Here is a 26,804-nt window from a genome sequence, read left to right on the forward strand (position 1 = left end):
CAGTCTGCGCTTCAGCAATTATTTTGAGTGACTTATCTGTGTGTAGTTGATCTAAACCCTTTTTCGGCCCAGTCTAACTAAAGCAGCTCTTGGGCCCTGATCTGTATCCTCCCATTACCCCATAGTGGTGACCCAGTATGTAATCAGCTGTCTTCCCTCATTGTGGCGTGTGCTTTGTGCCAGTTTTATGACATAGCTTGCAGTATGGGATGACTAGCCACAAGGAGTTTATTTGTTATGTATAGTGAACGGATGCCACCTATACCTCCAAGAGCATGCTTTCTATTTTTACTCAACGCGTTTTTCTAAATTGTTAAATGTATCGGAGTTATCTGTAAAGACAGCCAATATGATTAAAGGTGTGCATGTGTAATGTGGTCATTTTCAGATGTGGCTTCTTCCTGTCCCAAACAAAAAGATCTCTCATCCTGCATAATTCTTCCAACATAATTTTGGGGCTTTTGAGGGGCTACATTGCAAAAATGTAACTGAATCGTGGGTATCATTCATTTTCATCACTTGGGTTCTCTCTCGATGATGGATTCAACCCAGATCTGTGACTGGGGGTTAATGTCTGAAATGTTTCTGCGCTCCTTCCATCATCTCCTTGTGTTTGCTCAATTTTTTAATATCCGCAGGAGCACTCCAGCAATTTCCCCTATTGGATCGTATTGGAATACTGCTGCTCAATGTGCTTTAGATTTCCTTATAATACAAAGTTCTGCATTATTTTACTTATGGATTTATTAAACTCTTGCATAATTTGTGTGCCTACATGTCTCGATCATGCATTTCCAGTCCATTCTGCTTATTACCAGATGGGTAATAAAGGCTGACAATTTTTCCTGGAGTGTAAAGACTGTGCATCATAACACAGTAACCAATGGTAGGAGAGATTTATTTTCTAAATGTTGTCTGTAGTGGGATGTATTACCCATTGAAAATGTATCATTGTTGGTCTTCAGGAATAACATTTTAGGGGTAGAGGGTGTCTGTCTTCCTAAAATTTATATAAATGTATGAATTGATTAATTCAGATCCTTAGTGATCAATGCATTGAATGGCATGGTGTTATGTGCACTCACAGAAGACTACTCTGTGGTATTTCTATGCATAAAGCAGTTACCATGATCAATTGCTATCAGTTAACTATGTGTTCTTTTCTTCATAGGCAATAGATGCAATACGACCAATGCTGTGTGAGAAAATCATAGCGGAGAGGCACTTTGATTACCTGCGTTCAAAGATGATTCTCACCAAATGTGATACTGAAGAAATTAATTGCAGAACAACTAGTAGGCAAAGAGCCGGAGAGATGCTGGATCGCATAGCATTACATCCCAAGGGACTGGATGTATTCATTGAATCTATTCGACGAGAAAAGACACAAAACTTTTTAATAGAAAAGATAACAAATTCTGTGCAGAGAGCCAAAAACGCAAAGCTACTAGCTCGCAGAGGTAAACAATAATTAATCTCTATATTTGAAATTCCAGGTTTTTATGGTAGCCTTTACACTTCAACATATCAAGGAAAAAGCTAAAATATGCTTTACTATTTTGTTGAAAAAAGGGAAACACGTTAAACTTGTTACCCTATTATGTTATCATCTCAAGATGGAATGGAATATTTTTTTATTGCAATTGTGGATATAATGAGAGTTTTCATGTATTTATTTTATGCATTTATAAGGCAGGGCTTAACTCGTGGGTTCAAAAGAACTGAAAATACAAGCAGTTAATCAAAAGAAGACAATGAACAATAATTACCATGCAAGGAGTTGGCTCTGTTTCTACAAAGTACATATTTAAGAAGAAGTTCCATTTAGAATTCATTTTGGCTCCAAGTACTAATTTATGAAGAGATCTCATCATATTATAAATTTCAGTATTATTTCAAAGTCAGTTGGATAACATTGGTATACTTTGATAATTACAAATTCTGCCATACTTTTCACCATTGGGATGTTCATTTCTGAACTGCCAACGTCCAGGTTTGAGGTCACTCTGAAGAGATTGAGAGACTGAATTGACTCATCCTTTCTTTTTTTTACACACATTTTATTAGATATGTAGATCCTCTTTAGCATAGATTGAATATGCTACACTTTTCTGGTTGCATTGTAATGTCCACATACGTTGCAAAGTTTTATGATCAGCATATACAACCACAATGGTTTAATCTCCAGTTATTACAAGTAACGTGCAACAAAGAGACAATAACAAAACACCTACTTAAATTGGGTCCAAGTTCCAATTTTGGTATTTGCTGGAAATGTCTTCTGGCCTCTGAATCCAGCATCGTAGGTTTGCAGCTTAATCGTGTTTATATCAACAGTTTTGTTGACTCTTTTAATTATTTTATCAGGTAGGCTTTTTCTTGTTGGCACGGTCTGTCGTACACCCTATTGAGCAGGAACCAGCTACTTCATAACAGGGAGACCTTTTACAAGTCAAGAAAATTGAGAGCCCTGGATCTAGAGCTGCTCCCTCCTGTATAATCCTACAGATAGTCTAATAATATCCTCCACGCACCGAAGAGGTGCTTGGCCTGACCTCCGGCTCATCTCATTTTCACTCCCTTAATGTGGTGAGTCACATCAGCAATCTGTGTGCGAGTCACTGCTGCACTCCTGTTCTTCCTCGCTCCTGTATGTCAGCTGTCTGGAACCCCCAAGAGCTACAATCACAACTTTGGAAGTCACCTTCTTATTCCGTCAGGTCTCATGTGTTATTTCAGCAACATTCTCTTGACACTATTTGACCCTGAGAAGGCCAATCTGCCCCAGGCCCACCAGTCGTCCAATTTCCTTCCAAGGAAACTAACAAAGTGTTAGAGGATGCATGGTGGCCTTTCCCTCTGGGAATTAACTCACTTTGAGAAAATGTATGGGGGTTCTGTCTTTTTCTTCGTGTCTTGAAAAACAGTATGGCACATTTGGTGCACCTGAATCTTAGGGATACCGATAGCTGCGCCTTTTCTTTAAATAGTGATACAACACATTCCATGCAAGACCTATATGAATCATCAATATTGCAAAGCTTTGTGTAGGTTTAAGAGTTTGTCTCTCCAGCTTATAAAATGCTCAGGCCTATGCTTAATTTGTTTTTTTTCAAAAAGTGCTTTTCTTAGGACACTGCCAAATTACCAGATTGCTAAATTCCATCACTGCTTAGTCTTGATTTCACCTCACACCGCTTTTATTTCCACTACCCTGCACTTCCTGCCCCTTTATCCTGTTCATGCATGTACTTTGTTATCCATTCTCTTTCCCTTTGTTACACTTTTTCTGACTGTGTGCCCATCAAATGCAGCCTCCAGCACAAATTAAGCATTGATAGATTGAATTCTGAATTATATAATGAAAAACTAATAACCTAATTGAAGGAATGCTTTGTGTGTTCATCGAGGTGTTATCAAGAAGTAGGAATAGGTTCATTAGTTACCAAGCAATTGATGAAGCTGTGTTTAAAAATATATCCTTCAGATTTTACAGAACTTGTGCAGGCACAGTATATTATAATTGTATGTTATTGAAATTGCATTTATATAGCGCTTACTACCCCTGACGAGGCGTTGAAGCACTTTTTCGGCGAGTAGCACGCTACTTCGGAATCTCTAAAGGATTAATGGTGAATTCATATATTGAAATACGAAAGTAATTTGAGTGGTGGATATGTTAGTCAGTTATTTGAATTGAGAAGGATAGCGGAGTGATAGAAGAGGGAAAAAAGGTTTATATATATATATATATATATATATATATATATATATATATATATATATATATATATATATATATATCCCTTGCTACCCCTGATGGGGTGTTGAAGCGTTTGTTTCGGCCAGTCGCACGCTACTCCGGAACCCATAATAGATTAGTGGTGAATTAATTTAGTGAAATATGAAATGAAGTTTTTTGACTGACTGACTGAAATATGAAATTAATTTGAGAGGTGGACTTGCTAGTCTATTATTTGGATTAAAAAGAATAGTGGAGGGATAGGAGAGGGAAGGATTTAAACTTGTTGGTTTTTTTTTGGAAGTCAGCATTAGGAGGAGATTTAGGATTAGTAAAAGGGATGTGGAGGGGCAAGGTTTAGAAAGATTTGATTTGGGGGATCGGAATTGTAAAAGAGGTATGAGATGATGCAAGGAGTGGTAGAGTAGGGAAGAGTCTAGAAACGGTTATTTGGGGTATCATAGTAGTAGTATGGGGTTTGGGATGGATGAGCGCGCAGAGGTAGAGGATCTATTGATAGAAGTATAGGGTGAGAAATAGGGTAGTGCTTTGGAAAGAGTAGTAGAAAGAGGTTTGAGATGAGTCAGAGAGTAAGGTAGAGGATATATAGCTAGGTATAGGGTGAGAAATAGGGTAGTGCATTAGATATGCTGAATTTAAAGAAAAGTAATAAATATATAGATTTAGAAGTACATGGCAGGTGTATAGATGCATAAAGGAAGTAAGTATATGTAGATTAAGGATGCATTAAATAAACTCCGGCTTTCAAGTGTTGTTGTACTTAAGATTTATGTTATTTATTTGTTTATGAATATTTATTTTTTGTAATGCAATAATGAAGCAATTGTAGATAAATAGTTATGATAAAAGATTTACTTATTTATGCAGTCACTTATATACATGTTAAAAACATAGAATAATATACCTATCAGTATTATGTATATTTGTTTCGCAGAACTAATGAATATCTTTATTTTTTTAACATAATTATTCTACATGTTTATACAAAGCAATACACACATATAGGTATATATCTATAGGACAAATAAATGATTATATACAGAGGGATATGCTGTATATTTCTGTTTGCCTATGATGCTTATGTGAGGAAGAGACCATTCTTGAGTCGTTTTCTGAAGATAAGGTGGTTATCCGTGGATCCTATGTTGGTGGTACAGAGTTCTGTAGTTTGGCTGCTTGAACTGAGAAGGATGTGCCACCTATGTTTTTTTTTTTTATCTTGGGATTTTGAGGCAAGGTGCCACTCTAGGGCGGAGGTTCCTTTGTTGAATGTGTTTGGTGATTTTATGCCTGATGAAGAGCAGTCCCGTTCCATGCATTGCTTTGTGGGTGATACAAACGTGGATCTTCTGGCAACCGGCAGCCAATGCAGGGCTTTCAATGCAGGGGAGATGTGGTCTTGCAGTTTTATATGTAAGAGTAGTCTGGCAGCCAAGTTCTGAATCATTTGTAGTCTTTTCATGGTCGTTAAAGGTGATCCATGTTTAGAGGCTATTAGCTAATCGAGTTTTTGTAGTCTTTTCATGGTAGTTAAAGGTGATCCATGTTTAGAGGCTATTAGCTAATAGAGTTTTGGACAGAACAAGGGAGATAGTAGTTTGGACCTTGTGTGGAAATTCCAAATGGGGGAAGATTCGTTTCTGAGTTTTTATAGTAACAAAGCTTGATCTTGCTAGTTTGTCCAATGGAGCATTCATGGATAGCTCTGAGTCCAAGTTCTTTCGAGGTTTCGTACTTCCTTCCGTACTTTAGGCGGTGTTTTCAGATCATCAGACCGGGCAGCAAACAAATCATAATATTTCCACTCGCCACACGTGAGTGTTTCTGTTTTGGAAGCATTCAATTTGAGATAGCTCCATGTCATCCATTTATCCACAACTCTGAAACAACTGAAAATGGTGTGTTTCCAATTTCTTTGGTGCATTCCAGTTGAAGGAGTATTTGCGTGTGATCTGCATATGGATGTATGTTATCCATTACAGGCAACAGATTCTGCCTGTAGCCTTTGAAACGCAGTCACCTGCAGCGGATTAAAATGCAATGTAGACCTGCTATCATACTTGGAGTTGCGTATCCACTAAATACTACATTTAACATTATAAAATGCGAAACTGCCTGTTTCATATACAATGTCCCAAATTTGAGCTGCTAAAAAATGTAATTCTGAATCCGTTATTTTTTTAGTACAATAACATAAAAACACGTCCTCAGATGAGAACCACTCACGTGGCACTCGGGCAGTTTGTTTTAGTGAACATGTTTTTAGTAAAATATTTTTTACAAAGAAAAAGATACACAATACAACTGTAGCAATAGACATATAAATGTTTCCAGATATTGTTATGGTGGACAGTGGCAGTACCTTCATATGGTATATATCCGTCTCCATTATCATTTTTAGCCACTATCCAAGTTATAGCGTCATTCACAAAATAAACTAGAGGAATGCCTGGCTATCCTGCTGGAACTCCAGCAGACGTTTGCTAGGAAGGGCTTTTAGTTATCGAAAGGGACTTCAATGAAGATCCACAGATATCCATTGTAAAGAAAAACCATCACCCTTATTTGTGGGATTCAAGACCGGAGAAACTAACCCTTGGGAATATCAGTAAAGTGGACCACTGTCCTATTTTTACAAAAGAGGAAGGAAATAGAAGATTCATGAGGAATACACTGCTTTCCAATAACATTTCAGGAATCGCTTAATAGGAAACACATCCATCTGGAAGAAAAGCAGGAAAAGTGTGTTTCTACGTTAAGCTTCTATATTGGGAACAAAGTGTGCTGTACCCTGTGTATTCCGTCTGAGTCGGAGACCTCTCCATCCACAATGCTGGCGCCAAATTTGTAGCAGTCTGCTGGATGGACGCATCCTAACAAAAGTGATTTCGCTTGCTTTGTTAATCCTAGCTTGCACTACCTTGATGGATCACCAAGAATTCCAAAGATGGGTTACTTCCAAAAACTGCTTTTAAATTCGGTTTTAAAAATTGCGCATTAGCTGTAACTTTGTACCAATTTCCACACAGCCTTTAAGCTGCCATTTAACAGTCAAATGGCAAGTTAAAGTAGTGAACATAAAGTGCCAAATTTAAGATCATGTTAAACAAAGCAAGGCCAGGTTCTGTGGTTACAAATCCTTCACAGGACACAAATGGATCAGGTTGTCACTCCTGCACAACCAATAGGCTACTGGCCAAACAATACTTCAAGAATAATTATCCAGATAAAATAAAGGCATGGAAAATAATGTGCTGAGGCTCACCTGAAATCTGAGGCTGTTCCTATGTAAGTCATTGTTTTCATAGGTTAAGAACGTTGGTAACGATTCGCAGACCTGTTAAAAGGAATCTACTTCTCATGTGTAAGGCCTTTGATGTTGGTGTTCTACTCAATATACCAAAAAGGGAGGTTATATCGGGTGCAATTAATTTTCATAATCTAGAGCTAAAAAAAAATGCCCATGTTGAAAAGGGACAGTTGTGACAAACCATTAGACATATACTTATTATCACATTAAGTCCTTCACTGTTGGCTTTGCTAGTGCATATGAATAAAAGGAGGAAAGGATTGTCTTATGTATAAAATACGTATAGGAGATAATTAATCGAATGTAGGAAACAGTGTGATGATTGAGTGCCCTTTTCAGATTCAAAATAGTACCTTATGCACTAGTGGAAGGAAGCATGATACACCAAATAGCCAGAAGCATGACAGGAGAGTAAGACTCTTCTGGGTGGAGACAATGCTCACTCTATTTATATTGTAAAGTATTGCTATTAATATGCCTGATAGCTCTGCTTTCAACCCAGCCCTAATAACAAGTGAAGCAATTATATGTAATTAAAACTAATGTAAGCCCATTATTTATCATAAAATTCTCTTCATTTTGTGTGTACTAGTGAAAGTTCATCCACTGCTCTCACTCATTGTTAATAATTAAATTTGAGACGGGAGCATTGTTTGCAAATAGCAATGCACATTGCTATATTCCATACTGTGCCTTTAACTTAATTTACAGAAATGTGAGCAATATGTAAAGCCCACCTATGATCTTTTTACTTAAAGGTCTCTCCTCTCTCCCCCAGAATAGACCGGTTACAGTTTGGATGTGCAAATGCTTAATACATTTACCGTTCCACTCCTTCGGTTGTCAATGATAATTTCTGTCGGAATCACTTTTCTTTGCAAAGATTACTGGAAGTATCTGAAAAATCCAGGGATTAGTTGTTGTCTTCCCACTTATGCAAACATAAGTGCTGACCATTTGAAAGGCCCCTTGCAACCCTACCTTATGTAATCTAACCATGTCTGTGGATAGGGGTGCTACATGGAAAGAAGGTAAGTTCAGCCTAGTAGGTTCTTTGCATCTGAAGTATAACCATTAGCTTTTTTGACTTGACCTCTTCAATTTTTGTAGAATATGCTTAACTGATACTAGCAAAATGGAGTGATATGTAAATGAATTTTACATATTGTGGAATCAGTTCATGGCTGATGTTCCACAATAGACATGTATATCTGTGAAGACGTCACTGGAAAAATGTTGCTGCTGCAAATCAGGTATATGGGTGTTCTATAGCACATACACATACTACAAAACAGGCACAAAGAAAGTACATTAGGACTTTGAAGAAATATTTGAACTCCGTTCATTCATTTGGGAGCGTGTAATTAGTACACCTTGAAGCTAACTCAAGCTGAAGAAAAAGATGTCGTGGTTAGAGTGAATCACCTGGGTTCCTGGATGAGAAAAACCCTTTTGTATGAAGTCTGGTATAGGGGATGGGTTAGTAGTGTTGTGGAGCATACAGAACTGACTCCTATTTAAGTGACCCTCTTGGGGGAAGCACTTACCTTAGTTTGTATTCTGTTTTATATGATGTGGTAATTGGGATATACAACAACCAGACCAGAGGCTGCATTACACAAGCTCCCCGGGGGCGCCACAGGCATATGCACCTGCTTTATGTGCGCTCAGGGCACTCTGGTATTACAGAAGGGGCCGCAGTTGCTTGTGCAGCAGCCTTTTGCTTTACAGATAGCGCAGGCATGCGTACAGCACCAGCGCTATCATTAGAGGGTGTTCCCTCATTTGCAATGTGATGTGGCCCCATGCAAATGAGAGAATCACTTTGCTTCAGTGCCCGAGCCATATTACCAATGTGGGCGCAGAGGCAAATATGCCTTTAGAAGGTGCACTGAAAGTGTGCTTCAAAATGGTGGCGCACTTTCAGTGCCTCTTTTAAATGCTGCCTTCTGAAGAGATGAATGGGGGTCACATGGACATGCCTCAGACATCCCCCTGAAGGCGGGTGCAGTAACTCAAGGCGGGTGCAGTAACTCTCTGCACCCGCCTGCAAGGGGATCTCAAATCCCTTTTGAAAGTGCAGGCAGATTGCCACCTGCACAGAGCAACACAGAGCAGCTTTTAAACAGCTCCTCTTTATTTATCTTGAATGGGCTACCCTGGGGCCAGCACAAGCTTGCGGCTGCCCCACGGTAACTCTTTCTCCCTGATAGGGCGCACTTTTCATGTTTGTACCCGGCACACCTGCTTTAAGGTGCACCATGGGGCAAACATGGGAAGTGCACCTGATCTGTAATAAGGGCCTAGGTCGTTTTTCCACCAAGTTGGTATAGGTCTCCTACAGATGCTTCATGTTCTCGAAATACAGGGAGGAGATGGGTTTGGTTCTTCTGGAAAAATGTTTGTTTAATCAATCTTGGCAGTTCATGGGACATTTTGATACTTTACATAGGGTCAATTGCATGGACATATATTCTTCCCTACAGCTGATCATGATCTAGCTTCTCTTGAAGGTCAGTTGCAAATTCTCATTAGGAATATGAATAGTTTGCTTGACAAAATTAAAAGGCTAGTGCACCTCAGGGCATCCAAACCTCTCAACTGAGACATTATATTTCTTCAAGAAATTCATCTTGTAGATAATAATTGTCCCATTTTGTTCTGCCTGACCTTCTCACAGGTATTCATTCAATGTTTACTAGGTGATCTAGAAGCTTGGATCCCAATTCACAACCAGCTATGCCCCGACAAGTTACTCTGGTATGGCATGATAATCCGGGGAGATATATGGATGTTGTTGGGCTGCTTCATGAAAAGCCACAGTCTCTATCTGTGGCTTTTATGGTAACAGTTGGCCAGCTACTTGTTCAGCTTCCCCGGGTCCCTGGATCCTGGAGGGGCAGGGGTTGGGACCTGAAAATAGTGCATAATTGGAGTCCAGAGAGATCGGGGGCGCTATTTGGACAAGATTTAGACACCGTGGGGGTGATGGACATTTGGGAATCCTTTCACCCAAAATAGCAAAGGTTTTAAATTGTACTCCAGGGCTCCCGTTTTCCCAACTCCATTAATTCTTGATGCCAAATTTAGAGATATCTAGAGTAATTTATATGCTAATACTGGTGTGTGGCCTCTCAGACCATTCGCTTGTAGAACTCCAGATATGGCTGGGTCTGAAACAGGCAGGGGCCTTATGGCGCTCGATAGTTGAATGATGAGGAATGTAGAACACACATAATAGATGTATTAGATGCATACTTTGAGCTGAACAGGCGCTCCGTAGGCTTCCCCAGATGTACTTTGGGAGGTCATTAAGGCCACAATAAGAAGAAACATTATCAGCATTCTGGCAGGAATTTTGTGCAGAAACAATGAGAGGTTGCAGATCTGGATGCTCGACTTCTTATTCTTGAATCTCAATACATAGAATCTCTGTCATGGACTACACTCAGTAAGTACCTGCATAAAGACTTTACTTCAACAAACATTGGTGGATTAGGCGAGGGTTGCATGGCTTGCAGCTCAAAGCTGATTGTTTCATTGAAGTAAGACATTGCACTGGTTGTGCCAAAACACATCTAAGCAAGACTCCATCTCACAATTATATGACGGGTGGGATTTGGTGGTTACTGGCCTACTATTCCATCCTGTACTCCCAGATGACTGTGCCAACCACAGACACATTACCTGATTTTATTGTTGATCTCCCAATGAGTGGACAAAAGAGAAGAAATGTCTCCTCGAAAGAGATTTCACTTGTGAAGAGCTGGAAGAAGCCTTGGGCCCTAACTCCGGGTCCCAGTGGATTCCCACATTCATTTTTCAAACTCTATGCATCAAATCTAGTCAAACTGCTCCTCAATCTTGTCATTGTCTCTTAAAAGTTGCAGACTCCTGCCCGACTTGGGCGTGGTGTCTGGAATTACGGGTTAATGCACCCCAAACGCAATAGCAGGTGTGTCCACTATGCCCTGACCATTGCAAATAGATTAGAGGCTCTTTCAGATTGTTTGGCTGATTTTGAAAAGGCCTTTGATTCGTTGGGTTGGAGACCCTTACACACTTTAAGGAGGGTCAACTGTGGCCACTCCTGTTTTTAGATATGTCTGATTGTTCTATACAAACCTGTCAGCAAGGTTTAGGGTAGGACGAGAGGTGTCCGAAGTGTTCTAGTGCAGTGAGGCACTAGACAAGGTTGTCGTCTTGTGCTCATCGGTATTGCGTTTGAGCCATTAGCAGAAAGGTAGATGCCCGAATGAATGGTAGATTCCCGGATGAAAGGGTATGAATGGACAGGGGTGTCACGGGCAGAGTAGTGCTGTACACGGATGAGGTTTTGGTGTTCTTGAGGGAACTGGAGTATGGTCCAATAGTCCTGCAGATCGTCCGTATATTTGGAGCCATGACAGGACTTCACATAAATGGAAGTAAGCTGACAGTATACCCACTTGTTGATGACCTCTAGGACCTTAGTTGGATCCATGATTTACAGCTAGAGATGATTTCAAATACTTATGGGTCTATATGACACAGGATGCAAAGATAGCTTGGGGCAGGAGCCTTCAAACACATGTAGACAGATTGCTCAGGCATTCCCCCATTCCTGCCTGAAAAGGTTAGCGATCTTTAAAATGTTGGCCTTGCCCTGCTTATTAAAAGAGCTACAAAACTTTCCCCCTTGCGATGCCACACATTTTTTTACACAAATCAACTCCTTTTTAAGAGGTTTACTCTGGAACCAGAATTTCCCTAGAAAACCCTAGTGAAATACTCTTATGTCCACATATGATGAAGTGGCAGTGGCCAAAATGACATCCTTTTATAGAGCTCCCATCTAGTCATTCTCAATGAGTGGTGGCACAACATGCAGTCATTAGTTCCAAATATCCCAGACTCCTTTGATCAGCTGTCTCCCGCTTGAGAACATGATCTAGGACCACTCTCTGATGAAGACTGAAGGGAGGCAAAGGCATCCTCACGAGGGTCAGCAATTGCATCACAATTTCAATTCATCCAGCTAAAGTATCTGCATCGCACCTACCTGTGCGCTCCAGGACAGGCTTAGATACACAAGGTCTTGCTCATTTGGCCAGAGTAGTCTGTACTAAAGGAAGACATTTTTCTTTTAAGCAGACTTATGAGGTTTAGTAAAAGTTTACCAAGGACAAAACACTTTGCTCCTATGAGAATTTGGTATTCAAACACCAAAAATGCCCTGTGGTACATTAAAAGGCAGATTAAGCTCCTAACTCAAAAGCATTTGTGCACTGAGACATGAAAATATTAAGTGGAACCCATATATACAATTACATAGAATGAGTTTTTGCATGACTATGAGTTAAGTGATGTACATATACTAATGATCCCATCTAAGACCAGTAGTACACTGATAGAAGTCTTTATTTTCCCTTTTACACATTTACACAGCACTGTTGCTTTCATTGTACACAGATTTGCTATGTCTCTAATGTTATACCTGGGATTCTTAGGGCGGTCCTCCCCTGGACTTTGTGTCTTTTGCCTTCATGTTTTGCTGAATCTTTCTGTTGGCCTTAGGACTCTGAGCACTTTACCAGTGTTAAAGTGCATGCGTTTCTCCCCTAAACATGATGACATTGGTGCATACCTGATTTGCATATTTGTAACACTGGTAAGTCCCTTATAAAGTTGCCTACCACATACCCAGGGCCTGTACTACAAATGCTAATAGTGGGCTGCAGCACTGATTGTGCCAGAAGTAGTCTTTCAAACATGTCTCATCCATGCCACTGCAGTTCCTGTGTGTGCAGTTTACTTGGAATTTAAACCTACTCCCCAAGCCTTAAACTCCCCTTTTATTACATATAAGTCACCCCTAAGGTTTGCCCAAAGTAACCCTAAGGCTAGGGTTCCATGTACATAAAAGGTAAGACATGTACTTGTATGTTTTGCATGTCCTGGTAGTAACACACCCTATTCCATTTTTCACTACTGTGAGGCCTACTCCTCTCACAGGCCAGCTTTGGGAATTCCTTATTACACCTTTAAGCTGTAATTCCTGATCATAGTGTAGTAGCTTTTTAATGTTTCATATGTTTGGAATGGTAATGATAAATCCTCCCTACTTTCAGGAGGTGGTAATTTCTCTATTTACTGCTCTTTGTGCCTGACAGCCTGTCTTCAATATACATCTGGGTTTGGTGATAGCTACACTGTGTGCATTCCCTCTTGACAGCCACAAACACAGGAAGGTGAGGCTCATCTGTATTCTGATGGGTCTTCCAGGGCTGGGAGGAAATGGGAGGAGCTGACACTCACATTTCAATAGTTAGTGCCCTGTCAAGACACAAAATACTGATTTATCCCCCACAGCTAGCCTGGCAGACAGAACTGGGTTGAAAGGGATCCTTTTGCACTTCAGAGAGTTGTTTGAAGACATCCCCTACGAAAAAGGCATTTTTGAGTCTAAATACTCGGTCTTTTACCTCCTGAAATCAGAAACTTCTGGATCTTGAACTGAACCTCTGTCAGAAGGACTTCTGTGCTGCTTAAATCTCCAAGAGCTTGCTGGACTGGTTCCTGTTTTTTTAAGCCTCAGTGGCACAAAGACTTTGTGCAATTCTGTTGGTGCTGGCTGCTGGACTCTGCCTTCTTTGAATCTTAGCCTTGACTGAGCTGCCTTCTCTTAAATTCTGGGCCTCAGAAGTGAGGTCTAAAGCTGTTTTTTACAAAAATGACTTTGTCACCACTGCGCCAGTCGGGACCGACGTATCGCCCTTCGACGCAGAGGCTGTTCATCAACAGTGGTTCTACAGCCTGCATAGCCCGACAATGACACTCTTTGTGGCTCAACGACGATGCAGTGCCTTCGTCTTTGTGAAGCTCGACAACGACGTAGCAACCCGATAGCGTGGTTAAGATCGATGCATCGACCCCTTAGCGTCAACGTTTTCCTCCATCCAAGGTACTCTTAGTGGGCCCTGCCTGGGTACTGTACCTGGTCTGCCCTCTATCGCAGTCAGAATGAACTTTGGATTTGCACAGGTCCCTCGTGACGTCAAGTAACCTTTTGAGTGCCAGTCACTTCTAAGCACTATTTTTGCATTTGATCTTTATAAATTCACATCTCCAATTCTCTTGATTGACTTTTTTTGTCATTTTGGCCCTATTTTGCTCAGATAAATATTCTCTATTTTTCTTAAATGGTCTTTTTGTTGTGTATTCATTGTGTTATTCTGTGTGTGTTGAACACATTTTGTACATTTTGCCTCTTTAGATAAAGCCTGACTGCTCTGTGCCAAGCTACCAGAGTGTGAGCACAGGTTTTCTTTTACTGTATATCTAGTTTACCCTGATTAGAGTGGGAGTTCCTTCCTGGCCTGCGTGCATACCTCATCCAACCAGAAAACCCTATTCTAACATCTGGTCACAGCAATCTTATTGGAACAACACATAATGATGCAGCACAATGTTGAGTTGTCGATTACTGAATCCCAGGGGGTGTCCAGCGTAAGTCCATTCGTGCCAGAATAATTCTAGACTTTCCACATTACCAATTGCTACTCCAATGAGTTCCATTTAGATTTATTGTATGTACGTTTATTGTATGTGGATATCTTGAAGATCTGGATAGGCGGCACATCTTCTGAACCTATTGTGCACTTGCTTGCTGTATCGAGTATCCACCCATCTTCTCATCACTGGTACGATCACATTAAGACTTCACCACCTATCAGAGTAGGAGCTTCAGGAATCATTAGGTAGTGATTCTCCTCCATAAAAACTACACTTGCCAGCTTTCAGAAGAATTGCCTGTTCTCATGTTAGTGTTAATTTGGTCCATTGTTGTGTACTTTTTACTGCATTATTTTCAAAAGCCAATTTTCTAAATAAAACAAACACTTTTATTCGAACGTTATAATTTTGTGGCACAGAATACATCCTCAAGTAAGAGGTCCTTAGAAGTTTGTAATATCTTTATACTACGGACTTGTTGTTATTCTGGAATCCCGCTACCGGATTGCATAATTACTTTCATGTTTCCTGTTTACATAAACAATAAATGTGATTGGCTGCAGAGAAGGGTATTACAACATGTTGCATATATTTATGTTCTGGGGAATTAAAGAGAGAGCATATGTATATTTGGTTGTTTTCACTAAAGAAGCCTTTGGAACTGAATCTTTGTTTTTTGGCACTTTTGTGTTGAATCCTAGTGGGGTATAGCTGTGAACATTTTTATTTGTTGCATTGGTTAACCAATTCAATCGGAGTATTTCAAGTCTTTAAGAGTTTTGTTTGTTATATTTACATGTCTATATTTCCCTTTCATATGTTGATTTTCATTCGATTTCTTCTAACTTTTTGATTCTATGGACCGTTATTGTATGTTTACATGTCCTTTCCTCTACCATTGGTTGCACTTTCTCAAAATATAGCGCATTGGAGCACATTATTTCTAGGATCGAGTTGCTGTCAAATACAGTGCAACACACACATGCCAGGATGTGGTTTAACTTTTGAAAATTGGCAGAACTGTAATGTGTGATCTTCATGATCTTAAGGAATTTTGCTTAGCTCCTATTCTATCGGACGTGCTGCCTTTCATATCAATACATACGCAGATGAGTGTTTCTTCTTATGAAGTGGAAATATAATATTAGCCTTGAGAAATGACTTGCCTCAAATTTGACTTGCACTCTTTCATCAAGATTTTCATAGATTTCTTATTCTGCATTGTAGATTCATCTTGTAGTTCCTGCAGACCTGCTGCGCACGAAGCGACCAGTCTCAGAGACTGGATGAGCACTGACAGCATCTACTGGGAGAAAGAGAAATTATCGACAGTTCTCCAGCATCCTGAAGGGGAGTCTAGTGTACCACCTTCGAACTGCATCACTGCTTCTCTTCATTCCTTTCCTTTGCCTGTGATGGATCAAGGAAGCATGGTCGACACAGTGGCACCAAGTACATCATTCTCCTCTATCCTCCCAAGGCCCGGTGACCCTGGAGCACCTCCACTTCCAGCAGAGCTGCACTCTGAGCCCGAAGAAGTCTGCTCCAGCTCCACTGATGCAGAGTTTCACCCCTTAAGATCCCGTTCTCTCTCACCGCCGTAGCCTGTAGCTGTTTCCAAGTGGCCCATGTTGTCTTGAAGCACATCTCTACACAATATCAAAAACTAGTAGTTTTGCCTCCTGGTTGGCAAAGTTGAAAAAATGGTTCCGCTGCATCATGGGTCATCTCTCCACTTACTAAATGTTCTTTCTTTTATGGGTGCTTATTTCCTTATTGGTTTAGTTCTCATTTGCGGGGTACCAAGATAAAGTATTGGCCTGGTATTGCAGCATTTTTATTCAAGGGGTCTGTAATGCTTGGCAAATAGTGGATTATGGGTTCTCTGGCACATATTCCCAGCACATTGTCATAAACGCTCAGGGTTTGTACATATCTTTCCTGGACTCCCTTACTGTGTTTTCTTACCAGAGTCACTGAGAGAGAAAAGCGCTGTGATTGAAGGAATGATGGAAATTTTGCAATGTTCATGCTTACAGCCACAACAAACCTCAATTTTAAAGCAAGTCATTTTCAAGATGTAGTTTCTGTGTCAAATTTGATTGTTTCGAAGTGGAAAATGGCCATACGCCATTCTTATCTTAACTTTCTTATCTCGTTAAAGATGTGTTGACACAAATATGAACCGCTAACCATGTTCAGCTGTAATTACTGAGCTAAAAATATGTCCACTTTATTCGGTATGCTGCAATGGTAACTGTAAATATATGTAATGCTTGAGGTTGATTTGTTTTTTTATGTGTTTTTTTGCCTGCACTCGTCTTGAAAAGCAGTTTCAGCCGAAAGAACATAAAAGGTCTTCATTAGTCTAGGCAGATTAAAACATTGACATTTCGAGGCCTTCATTATAGGCTCGGGGCTTATAATAGCTGGGGTAAGCCTTCTGCGCCAACATTCCGGTTTCTTTCCTTTTAATTCAGAACATACTACCCTCGGTGGGTGGAATGTTCTAATAGCCTTTTAGACCTTCTGCTTCTTGCTATACCAGTTGTTAAAGGCCCTCTTCATTGTTATAGGACCTCTCCTGTGGCACAGGCCTATAACTAGGGCTTAGGATCTTTAACAACTGCTATAGTTCTCAACAGCGGACTAAAAGGCGATAATAACAAACTACTGCTAAAATTCAGTTGCGTGACAGTAAAACCCATGATGACGGTCCTCTCCACTGATTTGAATCGACCCTGGGTAACTAATGATCATGCCGCTATTTGTTTGACAACGGATGTACAATATGGTGGGTTTCAATAAAGCGGTAGGAAACTGTAGGTACTGTGGAGGCCTTTAGGAAGAGAGTTCTCAATGCTGCACATTTCAGGAGCACTAATGGTACACTAAATGTTGACATACGTTCATTGAATCAATTCATTAAGCTATAAAAACTTGCTTTAAATGGCTGTTCTTACATTAAGCCTCATCAAATGTATTATATAAGCACATCATGCAACCTATAAAAAATGTAGTTTTCCTTTGCAATAGTAATGAAAGGTATTAAAGAAAAAGTCCTAGTACTAATTAAAATGCTTAATGTCAACATCCCTCAAGTCATCACATCATTAAACTTCTATTTTACTTTGTACTTTGCATGTGCCAAGCCACTAACCTGGCATCGTGTGCCAAACTACCACTGGCAATGACACACCCTTCTCCGCATAACATTAGATGGTCTTGGCATTCTTGTTATACATTGTAGTTTGCATCATTCTGACCTTACAAGAAGAGAGGTTCCAGTCCCAGGTTTTGGTATGCCTCTGTTGTAATGGTCTCCCTTACAGGGTGGGCTTACAAGATAGTAACTTGATTACTTACATGGCCTCAGATACTGAGTTAAGCCAGTAAGGCTTACTCGTGTTGACTTCCTAGGTGGCAGTGGCACTCTTCAGAAGGTTTTAGTTAAACCTGAAAGTCTTCATGAAAAAAGGACTGCAAAAGCAACTGGCTACGCGTTCCTGACAGTGTGTGAGTAGGAAGCTAAGGAGAAGGTCTTTGTTCTACCGGAATAGAGGATGTTCTGGGGAGTGGGACACTTTCAGATTGAATTGCAGAGCATAGATGCGCTTCTCCCTTTTTATCCCCTTTCTGGTATGTTTCTGAAAACCTGCTCGAATGAGTTAGACTAAGAGCAATACAGGAGCAAACTAAGTGCTCGAGCTGTTGGCTGATGGTCCCTTGGGGAGTCTGATTGTGGAACCCACCCCAACACCAGTATAAAATGACAGGAATGGCCTTGGCTTTCATATATTATGTGGTTCTCGCAGCTGAGAAGAGGAAGAGTAAATGAGTGAGCTATTTGTCCCACACATAGGTTATCAGTCCTCTGAGTGAATCTTAGCAGCTATCTGCCTTAGTTCTGATGGCTTCTGAGCCCAGGAGACCACCGGCCTCCTAATATTGTGTTTCATCATGAATAATTCCCTGGCTTACATATTGTAAATCATGACTCTAGCCTCCTGCGTTAGAGGGTCCCTAACTGATCTTTGTGAGATAGAATTTGCCCATGAGGACAGTGTCCAGGGACACTATCCTGAATATTGTGGTGTGAGGCAAACCTTGACTGATGTGAGTGAGAGGTATGACTGTCTCTATGTAGGTGTGTTGATAACGGCTGGGGTTCTCCTCGGAACTCCAAGTAAGGCTCATTTGACCCCTTCCAGTTGGCAAAAGAAATCAATTGAGTCCAGAAACTCTCCTTACTAGAAAATCGTTTGTAGTCCTGCTGAAGCAACTCGATGTTTATTATGGGGTGCGTTGGTTTCTTTATTCGTAACTCAAATTGGAGGCACTGGCTAGTACAGATCTCCACTTGTGGGAGTCAGGATGCAGGATTACACCTTGCATGCATGCATGCAGCACTTTGAAAGCCAACTGTCTCAGGCACAGAATAGCCTTTGCTTTTTGAACCATATGTTGCTCTACCCAAGGAGAAAGAGACTTATGGCCTACCCTGTGGCTGGCATTGTCACTGGGGAGCACAAGAGGGTATCACCCATATCCGTAAAATATGTAGTATAGTGGGCCTCAGTGGTTATCTCACTATGGAAATGATCTTTCCAAGTTTATCTAATGGCATTGACAATCCCTGGACATATGTGCCTTATGGTGCTCTACCATGTGCAGTGCCCCTTTGGATCGTGATGGTATGCAATTATCAAGTAGGGAGACTGTCATGTAACTCAAAGGCACACTTCAATGATTGAAGATAATTCTTTATTCACAGCTCCCGCCAGCACGTCACAACCCTGGCCAGGTACATACAAAATGGCCGTGTCCCCAAGCCACCAACTGTCACCACTCATTACGCACCAACGGGCAGCACGAGACATATGCCTCGCGCGTCGGACAAAGGGCGCGCGAGGCGGACTAGCTCACTACATATCTCCTTTCCCTAAAACAAAGAGGAAAGAAAGAAGAGACAGAAGAGAGGAAACACAGAGAACAGGAAGAGGGCACAGAGGAAGAAGACAGCATCAATGTTGGTATCTAACCGGAACTCTGATCGCTCTAGAGCTCCTCCTCACCGTTGAGGGTTGAGGAGAAGAAAGCTGAACACTGAGATCACTAGGAGGATTAACAAGTGAAACATTTTTAGCATCATTAGAACTCTGCGGATTGTTCTTAACATTTTTCACTTTTACCACCTTGTTAACATTCCACCGGTGCTGTCCGTTAACCCGAACAGCACTTCCACACACTTTGTCCACCACTACAGTTTCACTGAACTTAGATTCGCCTTTTTGTACAAACCCTTGTTTCTTTATTCTTACACAGTCTCCCACAGCAAACGCTCTGTTTTTTACCCGTTTCCTCTCATAAAAGTATTCTTTCTGTTTGGACTGTACTTTTTCACTCATTTTTCTTACTTTCTTATCAATTTCTTGGGGAGAAGAATAAGATTTGAACCATTTTGACATCCCTGCAGGTCTAAATTCTGTGCATGGTTTTCTGCCTCTCAACAGTTCAAAAGGAGATACTGCAGTAGAAGAATAAGGGGTGGTCCTGTAGAACCATAACATAGCCCTTACACTCAGGGGAACAGCTTTGTTGTGTTCTATAGCCCACTTGACACAGTCACCAATTACTCTATTGAGTCTTTCCACCAAGCCATTAGTTTGCGGGTGGTAAAGGGAGCTTCTGTAGTGAGTGATGGCTGATTCTTTAAGAAACTCCTCCACCTCAGTAGACATAAACTGCACCCCATTGTCGGAAATGATGGAAAGAGGGAACCCTTCTCTCATGAAAATTTCTTTCATGAAGTCGATAATCTCTTTTGAGTCTACTTTGGACAAAAACTTTGCTTCAGGCCACTTAGTATAATAATCCATCATCACTATGGCAAATTTACATTGATGGGGTAGACTATGGAAGGGCCCTAGCACATCAATACCTAGTTTTTCCCACGGAGCACCAGGAAGGGGTATGGCCGTGAGTGGAGAACAGGCTGTGCGAAGACATTTGTCACTAGAAGAACATACTGTGCATTCCTGCACCATAGCATCGATGTCTTTGTCCATCTGTGGCCACCAAAAGTACTCTCTTACTCTAAGTTTAGTGAGTGTGGCTCCAAGATGCCCCTCATGGGCTTTGACTGGAAGAGTGGATCTAATGTTTTCAGGAGGCACCAGTTTCTCCAGCCTAATAACCAGGCCATCCTCAATAGAAAGTTCATCTCCCACCTTCACGTAGGGCTGTAACTCCACCTTCAGATTCCTTTCTCTAGGCCACCCTTGTGCAATATACTTCTTCACCTCTTTTAGGACCTCATCACTTTCTAGAGCCTCCCTCCATCCTTCTTGTCCCACTGAACATACATTCAACACTGGCTATGATACAGTCTTCTTTTTCATCATAACAACAGTCATCATTGCATTGCACATTCTGGCTAGTGGTGGCCGGCAAGCGTGACAGTGCGTCTGCCCTCACATTTTTTCCACCAGCAATGTGAACCACATCAAAATTATATTGTAGTAGCTTAGATGCAAGGCGGGCAAAACGGGGTGTAGCATTCCAGCTTTTTGTGTTACCAAGAATAGACACCAACGGTTTGTGGTCCGTTTGAAGTGTAAACTTACGCCCCCACAGATAATTTTTAAATTTTTCAATGCCCCACCAACATGCTAGGAGTTCCTTTTCAATAACAGAGTAATGTGTTTCCGCTTCTCTAAGTACTCTGGATGCAAATCCCACAGTGTTTTCATTAGAACCAACCTCCTGTGTCAAGACGGCCCCTAACCCATAGTTACTAGCATCAACCGTCAAGGTGCACGGGACATCCTGCACAAAAGTTTTCAAAGCATTGACAGTACTCAGTTGTTCTTTGATCCATTTGAATGCTGACTTGCACTCTTCATCCCACACAAATTCACTTTTGTCCTGTAACAACCTTGAAATGGGGCGAATATTAGTAGCATAGTCTTGGATAAAACGGGCATAAAATTCTGTGAGACCCAAAAGTGATTTCACTCCTGCTTTGTCTTTGGGTGCTGATGCATCGACTATAGCTTGAACCAGACTCGGCTTAGGTGTGACGCCTTTGCTTGAGATGGTGTTACCAAGATATTCTACACTGTCTTTAGAGAATACACACTTGTCCCTTTTTAGTACGACGCCATGCTCTTGGAAAATTGACAACAGTTTGTTCAAAATATGGTCATGTTCCTGTTGATCCTTAGCAAATATCAGGACGAAATCTTGGAATATAGCCACATTTTTGATTCCCTTGAGCAGATTAACCATGACTCTCTGAAAGACAGAGGCTGCCGAAGCCTGGCCAAAAGGCATACGACAGAATTGATACAATCCTGATGGAGAGTTGAACGCAGTAAAGTGGCGTGAATCCTTGTCAAGTTCAATTTGGTGATATGCAGAGGCCAAATCCAGTTTGGTGAAAACCTTTGCCCCTGCAACTACTCCCAACATTTCCGAAATATTAGGTAAGGGGTGCGAATCCACCCAAATCACTTTGTTTAGACTGCGCAGGTCAATGCAGTTCATTGTTCTTCTTCCGTGCTACCACTAAAGCGGAAGACCAATCCGACGACTCAATTGGTTCAATGACTCCTCTTTTCTGCATAGACAAGTTCTTTTTCCAAATCACTTCGAATGCTGAAGGGTATACTTCTTATTTTGTGTTTTGACAGGCACCGCATCACTCCTCATCTTTATTTAGTGCTTGAACCCTTTGATCTTTCCCAGTTCACCAGAAAATACTCTCGGGTATTTATTGAGCAATTCTTCCACATGTGTTTGATCGCGAATAACCAAAATTTGTTCTTTAGCTCCAGGGCATAGCATCATACTGAACAAACCTTGATGGAACCACCCTAAAATGTCTAATCCATGGACGGCCACATATATTTTCCCATATATGTGTCTGTTCTTGAACACCAGGACGTCTTCAAAATACCCTAGAAGGTCTATACTCCTCCCTTCGTAGGATACAGGCTCTCGATCTGGTGGTTGCAGAGGTCTATTCCCCCATTTTTCCCTGAATAAAGATTCATTTATCATCGTGATCCTAGCTCCAGAATCTACCAAAAGTCTCAGATTCTTTTCTCCAACACCAATGATCGCGTAGGGATCTACACAGTCATTGGGATCACCACTCTTTATGTTTCCTTCATTGACCACCAAAACCATGTCTTTTAGTTCACTGAGAGTGTCATCACTGTCACTGCCACTTGAGTCTTTTACACATGCAACTTGGTTTGTCTTATATTTATGAGTTTGGCATACTTTGTCAAAATGCCCAACCTTTCCACATTTACGACACGTAGCATTCCTCGCGGGACATGGTCTTCCGCTTATTGTGTGAGAAGGATAACCACACCTGAAGCAGAAGTCTGTTCTCTTGAAAAAATTGTTCTGTTGAAAATCTTTTCTCTTCCCCACATTTTTTATGCGCACGGGTGTTACCACTTCTGCATTTTTGCTTTCAAGCTCTTTGATTGAGGATTGTGACGTTTCAATGCTCTTAGCTATGCGGATAGATTCATCCAAAGATGGATTTTCCAAGGACAATAACTTTTGCCTTATAGATTTATCAAGACATTTACTTATGAATTGATCACGCACCAATTGTTCACTGAAATTTTCAAATTCGCATTCTGCCACCATTTTTTCAAGGCGGTAATGTATGTGTCAACATCTTCCTCTATTTTTTGCGCTCTTTTGAAAAATGTATGTCTTGATACAACGACACTGGGTTGCTTGTCATACCTTATTTTCAACTTTTTTACAGTGTTTTGGTATTCATCCGTTTCTTCACTACCTTCATCAACTACATCAGGTAAGTGTTTGAGTGTTTCTCTTCCTTCAAACCCCAATGAGTGAAGTAGTAAGAATCTTTTCCTTTCTGCTCTGAATCTGTGCGCTCCAATTGCCCCCAAATAATTTTCAAATGTGTCAAACCATTTTCTCCAAGGTACTGGTGATTCTCCAGGTGTATCTAAGAAAGGAGGTGGAGGATGTATTGACTGCATCATTACTCTCCAGTGTTACTTATTTTATTTGTGAATACAAATTATGTAACAAATGCCTCAGGAAGAGTTTTTTTCCTCCACACTTCAGATTTTTCTCTTGAAATGCGCAAAACACCAGTGGTTTTCACATACACAGGAAAGGAACTATCAATTGTTCCCTTGAACCCTTTTTTCTGGGCTTGTCTATGACGGTATGTACTCCACTCTGCGTGACCTAAGGTGTAACACTACAGTGTTATCTTTATTTTTTTTCTATAACCAATTATGACGTGCTTAAACTGTTCTACCCAATGTTTAATTGGTTTGTGCCCCAGCGATATCTTCCTTGTGCATTACCTTTGTTTAGAGTCTTCGGTAATTGAAATATACATCGGCACAAATAAACTTGGGAAAATGAGTTTCTTCCCCTTTAAGAAGTTAGAGATGTGCTGTTACTTGATCTGGGAAGTTTCGTGAGGTAGGCGCGGTCGGCTTCACGCTAGACTTACGTTTCTGTCAGCGCGTCGCACTTCACTTCAGCTTCTTTCCTCGAAGCAGCAATGAGGAGATGCAGACCCACACTGTTCCGCCGCAGCGCCACACTCCTGCACGCCTCTTCACGTTAGCAGACCAGGCACAATGTTCTTCGCTCGCCAGGACAACGCCGCCAGCTTTTGTCTGCTTCGTTCAGAATCGAAGCCTACACAGTCCACGCCTCATTTCAAAGGTAATCTTTTTTTTTTTTTAAACTACCTTTTATTATCGCGGGTCCGTTGCGGAAACTGTAGTGCCTCGTCGCCAGAATTGAGTGTAATAACTCGAAGGCACACTTCAATGATTGAAGATAATTCTTTATTCACAGCTCCCGCTAGCACGTCGCAACCCTGGCCAGGTACATACAAAATGGCCGTGTCCCCAAGCCACCAACTGTCACCACTCATTACGCACCAACGGGCAGCACGAGACATATGCCTCGCGCGTCGGACACAGGGCGCGCGAGGCGGAATAGCTCACTACAGTGACACTTGGGCATAATTCACCAAGGTACCTCAATTACTCCTACCAGAAATCCCAGAAGAATTCCCAGCAGACATTGGTGAATTTATTTCAAATTTCTCTGCCATGAAAGCTGCGAAATCTGTACTTGCAAGTCCATTTGCATTGTACGTTTGTGCACGTCATTCATAAACTCATATCCAACCTCTTCACACTCTCGAATTGGTAACTCTTTTTCCAAGACAGGAAAGGGAATGGACCAACTGTGGTGGTGTAGGGAGAGGCCTTTCCCCACAGGGAAATTTTTTTTCCCAAGGGAGAAAAACTAAATGAAAAAACTATGCATTTGCACTGCATTGCCCTTGTCTTTATATCTGCAGTATGTAGATTTCTGCCAGGAGTGGAATGGGAGCCCTTTGACGATATTACAAGGCATTCACAGTAGAATGTGCCTGGCACAGCTTCAAGGTGTACCTTTCAAGGTGTACTTCTGTGAACGTTTATGAATTTGAAAAAAAAACTCATAAAAGTACACTTATGTGGAGCTGTACCTCTCCATCGGAATTTTTATATTTTTTGTTTACCAGGCGCTTTTTGTATTGTCTGCTACCTGCAACATGAAGAGGCTAGATTATGCACAGTTTTTTTTAAGGGTTTTGTATGTTCGTAGATGTACTTGTGGAAAATGGTGCTAGGCAAACAAATATCTCCACATTCTGATAGACTAAAGAATGAAAATGTTAAAAATAGATCAAGAGCCGAAGTTAGTGAATAATCTCGAGTCTTACTGGTCCCTCTATTTTCCAAATAAAGGAAAGTGTTTTTACAGCCTTTCCATTCTTGTGGATGTAGTCCATTATTACCTCTAGTGACTGCAGGTTGGAGTGAGAAATCCTTACACTTATCACCACTATAAAATAGTGCACCTAGAAGAGCAGTGCAGAAAATAAGGTGACTTTACCTGCTCTCTTGCATGTCATGATGTATGGTTTACCATACAGGTGCCCCAGTAAAATTAAGGCATGATTTTGTACTAAATCTGGTTCACTCTGTTGTGGCCGCAATGATGGACCTCTTTTGCCTCCTGCAGTAACTTGGCTATGTGCAGCCATCACCCAAGCTCATGATGGATGGTCCTACTGGTTATTAGAATGGATTTGAAGCACAGTCACATACTTCAGAAGAAAATCAGTAAGAAACGCAACATGTTGTGATCGCCTGCATAGTCAATGAAATCCAAAACGGATGTTGTCCTTATTGTGGCAAGATCTCCTCAGACCTTTTCTTATGGGGAAGATGTTTCAATGAATGAGAAGGCTGGGTTCTCCTAGCTGCACTGAGCATTTTTTTTACCAAAGGTTTACAGTTCCTCCTAATCACATGTGCCACTGGGGATTCAAGGCCCACCTAGCCAAAAGGTTCTCGTGTGCTTGAAAGGAGCAGTGGATGTAGCAAACAGGAAGCTAAATTATTATCTTACCTGCTGATGCTGATTGCCGTTATTGTGTGCTATTTTATGCCAGGCAGTACCCCAGTCTCTGTATCCAAATACGTGCTAATCAGCTATGCAAGCCACATAAATTCTGGAACTGACCCGTGTTCTCTTAAGGGCAGCTTCGGAGGTCACCTCATATGTCACTTGCATAGTGACATGGGAATTGTGTACATGGCTTACCAAACATTCTAAGATGGCTCATGCACATTTATCTAGTCTTTAAGGACCATTTTGTCAATAGAAGAGATCTTATGTGTTATTAAAGCAACTCTCTAGCTAAACAAACCTACCCAACAACATGTATTTTCGTTTTTAAATAGATGCCTGTAATTAGTAAAGAATATGGAAAATCTCTGGCCCAATGATGGTTTTTCTGTTTTAGTTGATAATGATACCAATGTCAATATGCATTCATTTTGTGGGGAAATGAGCTTTTAATTTATTTATGCTTTTATTGGAAGGTACATTTCTGCTAACATAAACAGGCAAAACAAAAACACGTTTTACATTTAATTTCATGAGCCAAAACTTCAGGTTTCATTTTTTAATATTGCTGTTCATTCATTGTATGACTATATATTTTCCATATGGATATTTAGTTGACCTGCAATTGTGGGAAAAAAATCTAGTAATTAAGTGTATTTTTTCATCTTTTGGGGGAGCATCGTGATGTAGATGCCAAAATATGATTTGATATAATAGGTATTGTTTCATTCATTCTGCTGTCCATGC

General features: G+C 40.9%; 1 protein-coding gene across 2 annotated transcripts in view; it reads left to right on the plus strand.

The window, feature by feature from the left end:
* BCL10 (BCL10 immune signaling adaptor) overlaps positions 1–26,424 on the plus strand; it is a 146,975-nt gene extending 120,551 nt beyond the window's left edge. For both annotated transcript variants that reach the window (XM_078645540.1, XM_078645533.1), the window contains exons 2-3: positions 1,172–1,460; positions 15,795–26,424. In XM_078645540.1, coding sequence (XP_078501666.1) covers positions 1,172–1,460; positions 15,795–16,171 — 666 coding nt within the window. In that variant the 3' untranslated portion in view covers positions 16,172–26,424. The remainder of the gene's footprint in view (positions 1–1,171; positions 1,461–15,794) is intronic.
* The last annotated feature ends 380 nt before the right edge of the window (positions 26,425–26,804 follow it).

This window comes from Lissotriton helveticus, chromosome 1_1 (genome assembly GCF_964261635.1).
Source record: "Lissotriton helveticus chromosome 1_1, aLisHel1.1, whole genome shotgun sequence".
NCBI lineage: Eukaryota > Metazoa > Chordata > Amphibia > Caudata > Salamandridae > Lissotriton > Lissotriton helveticus.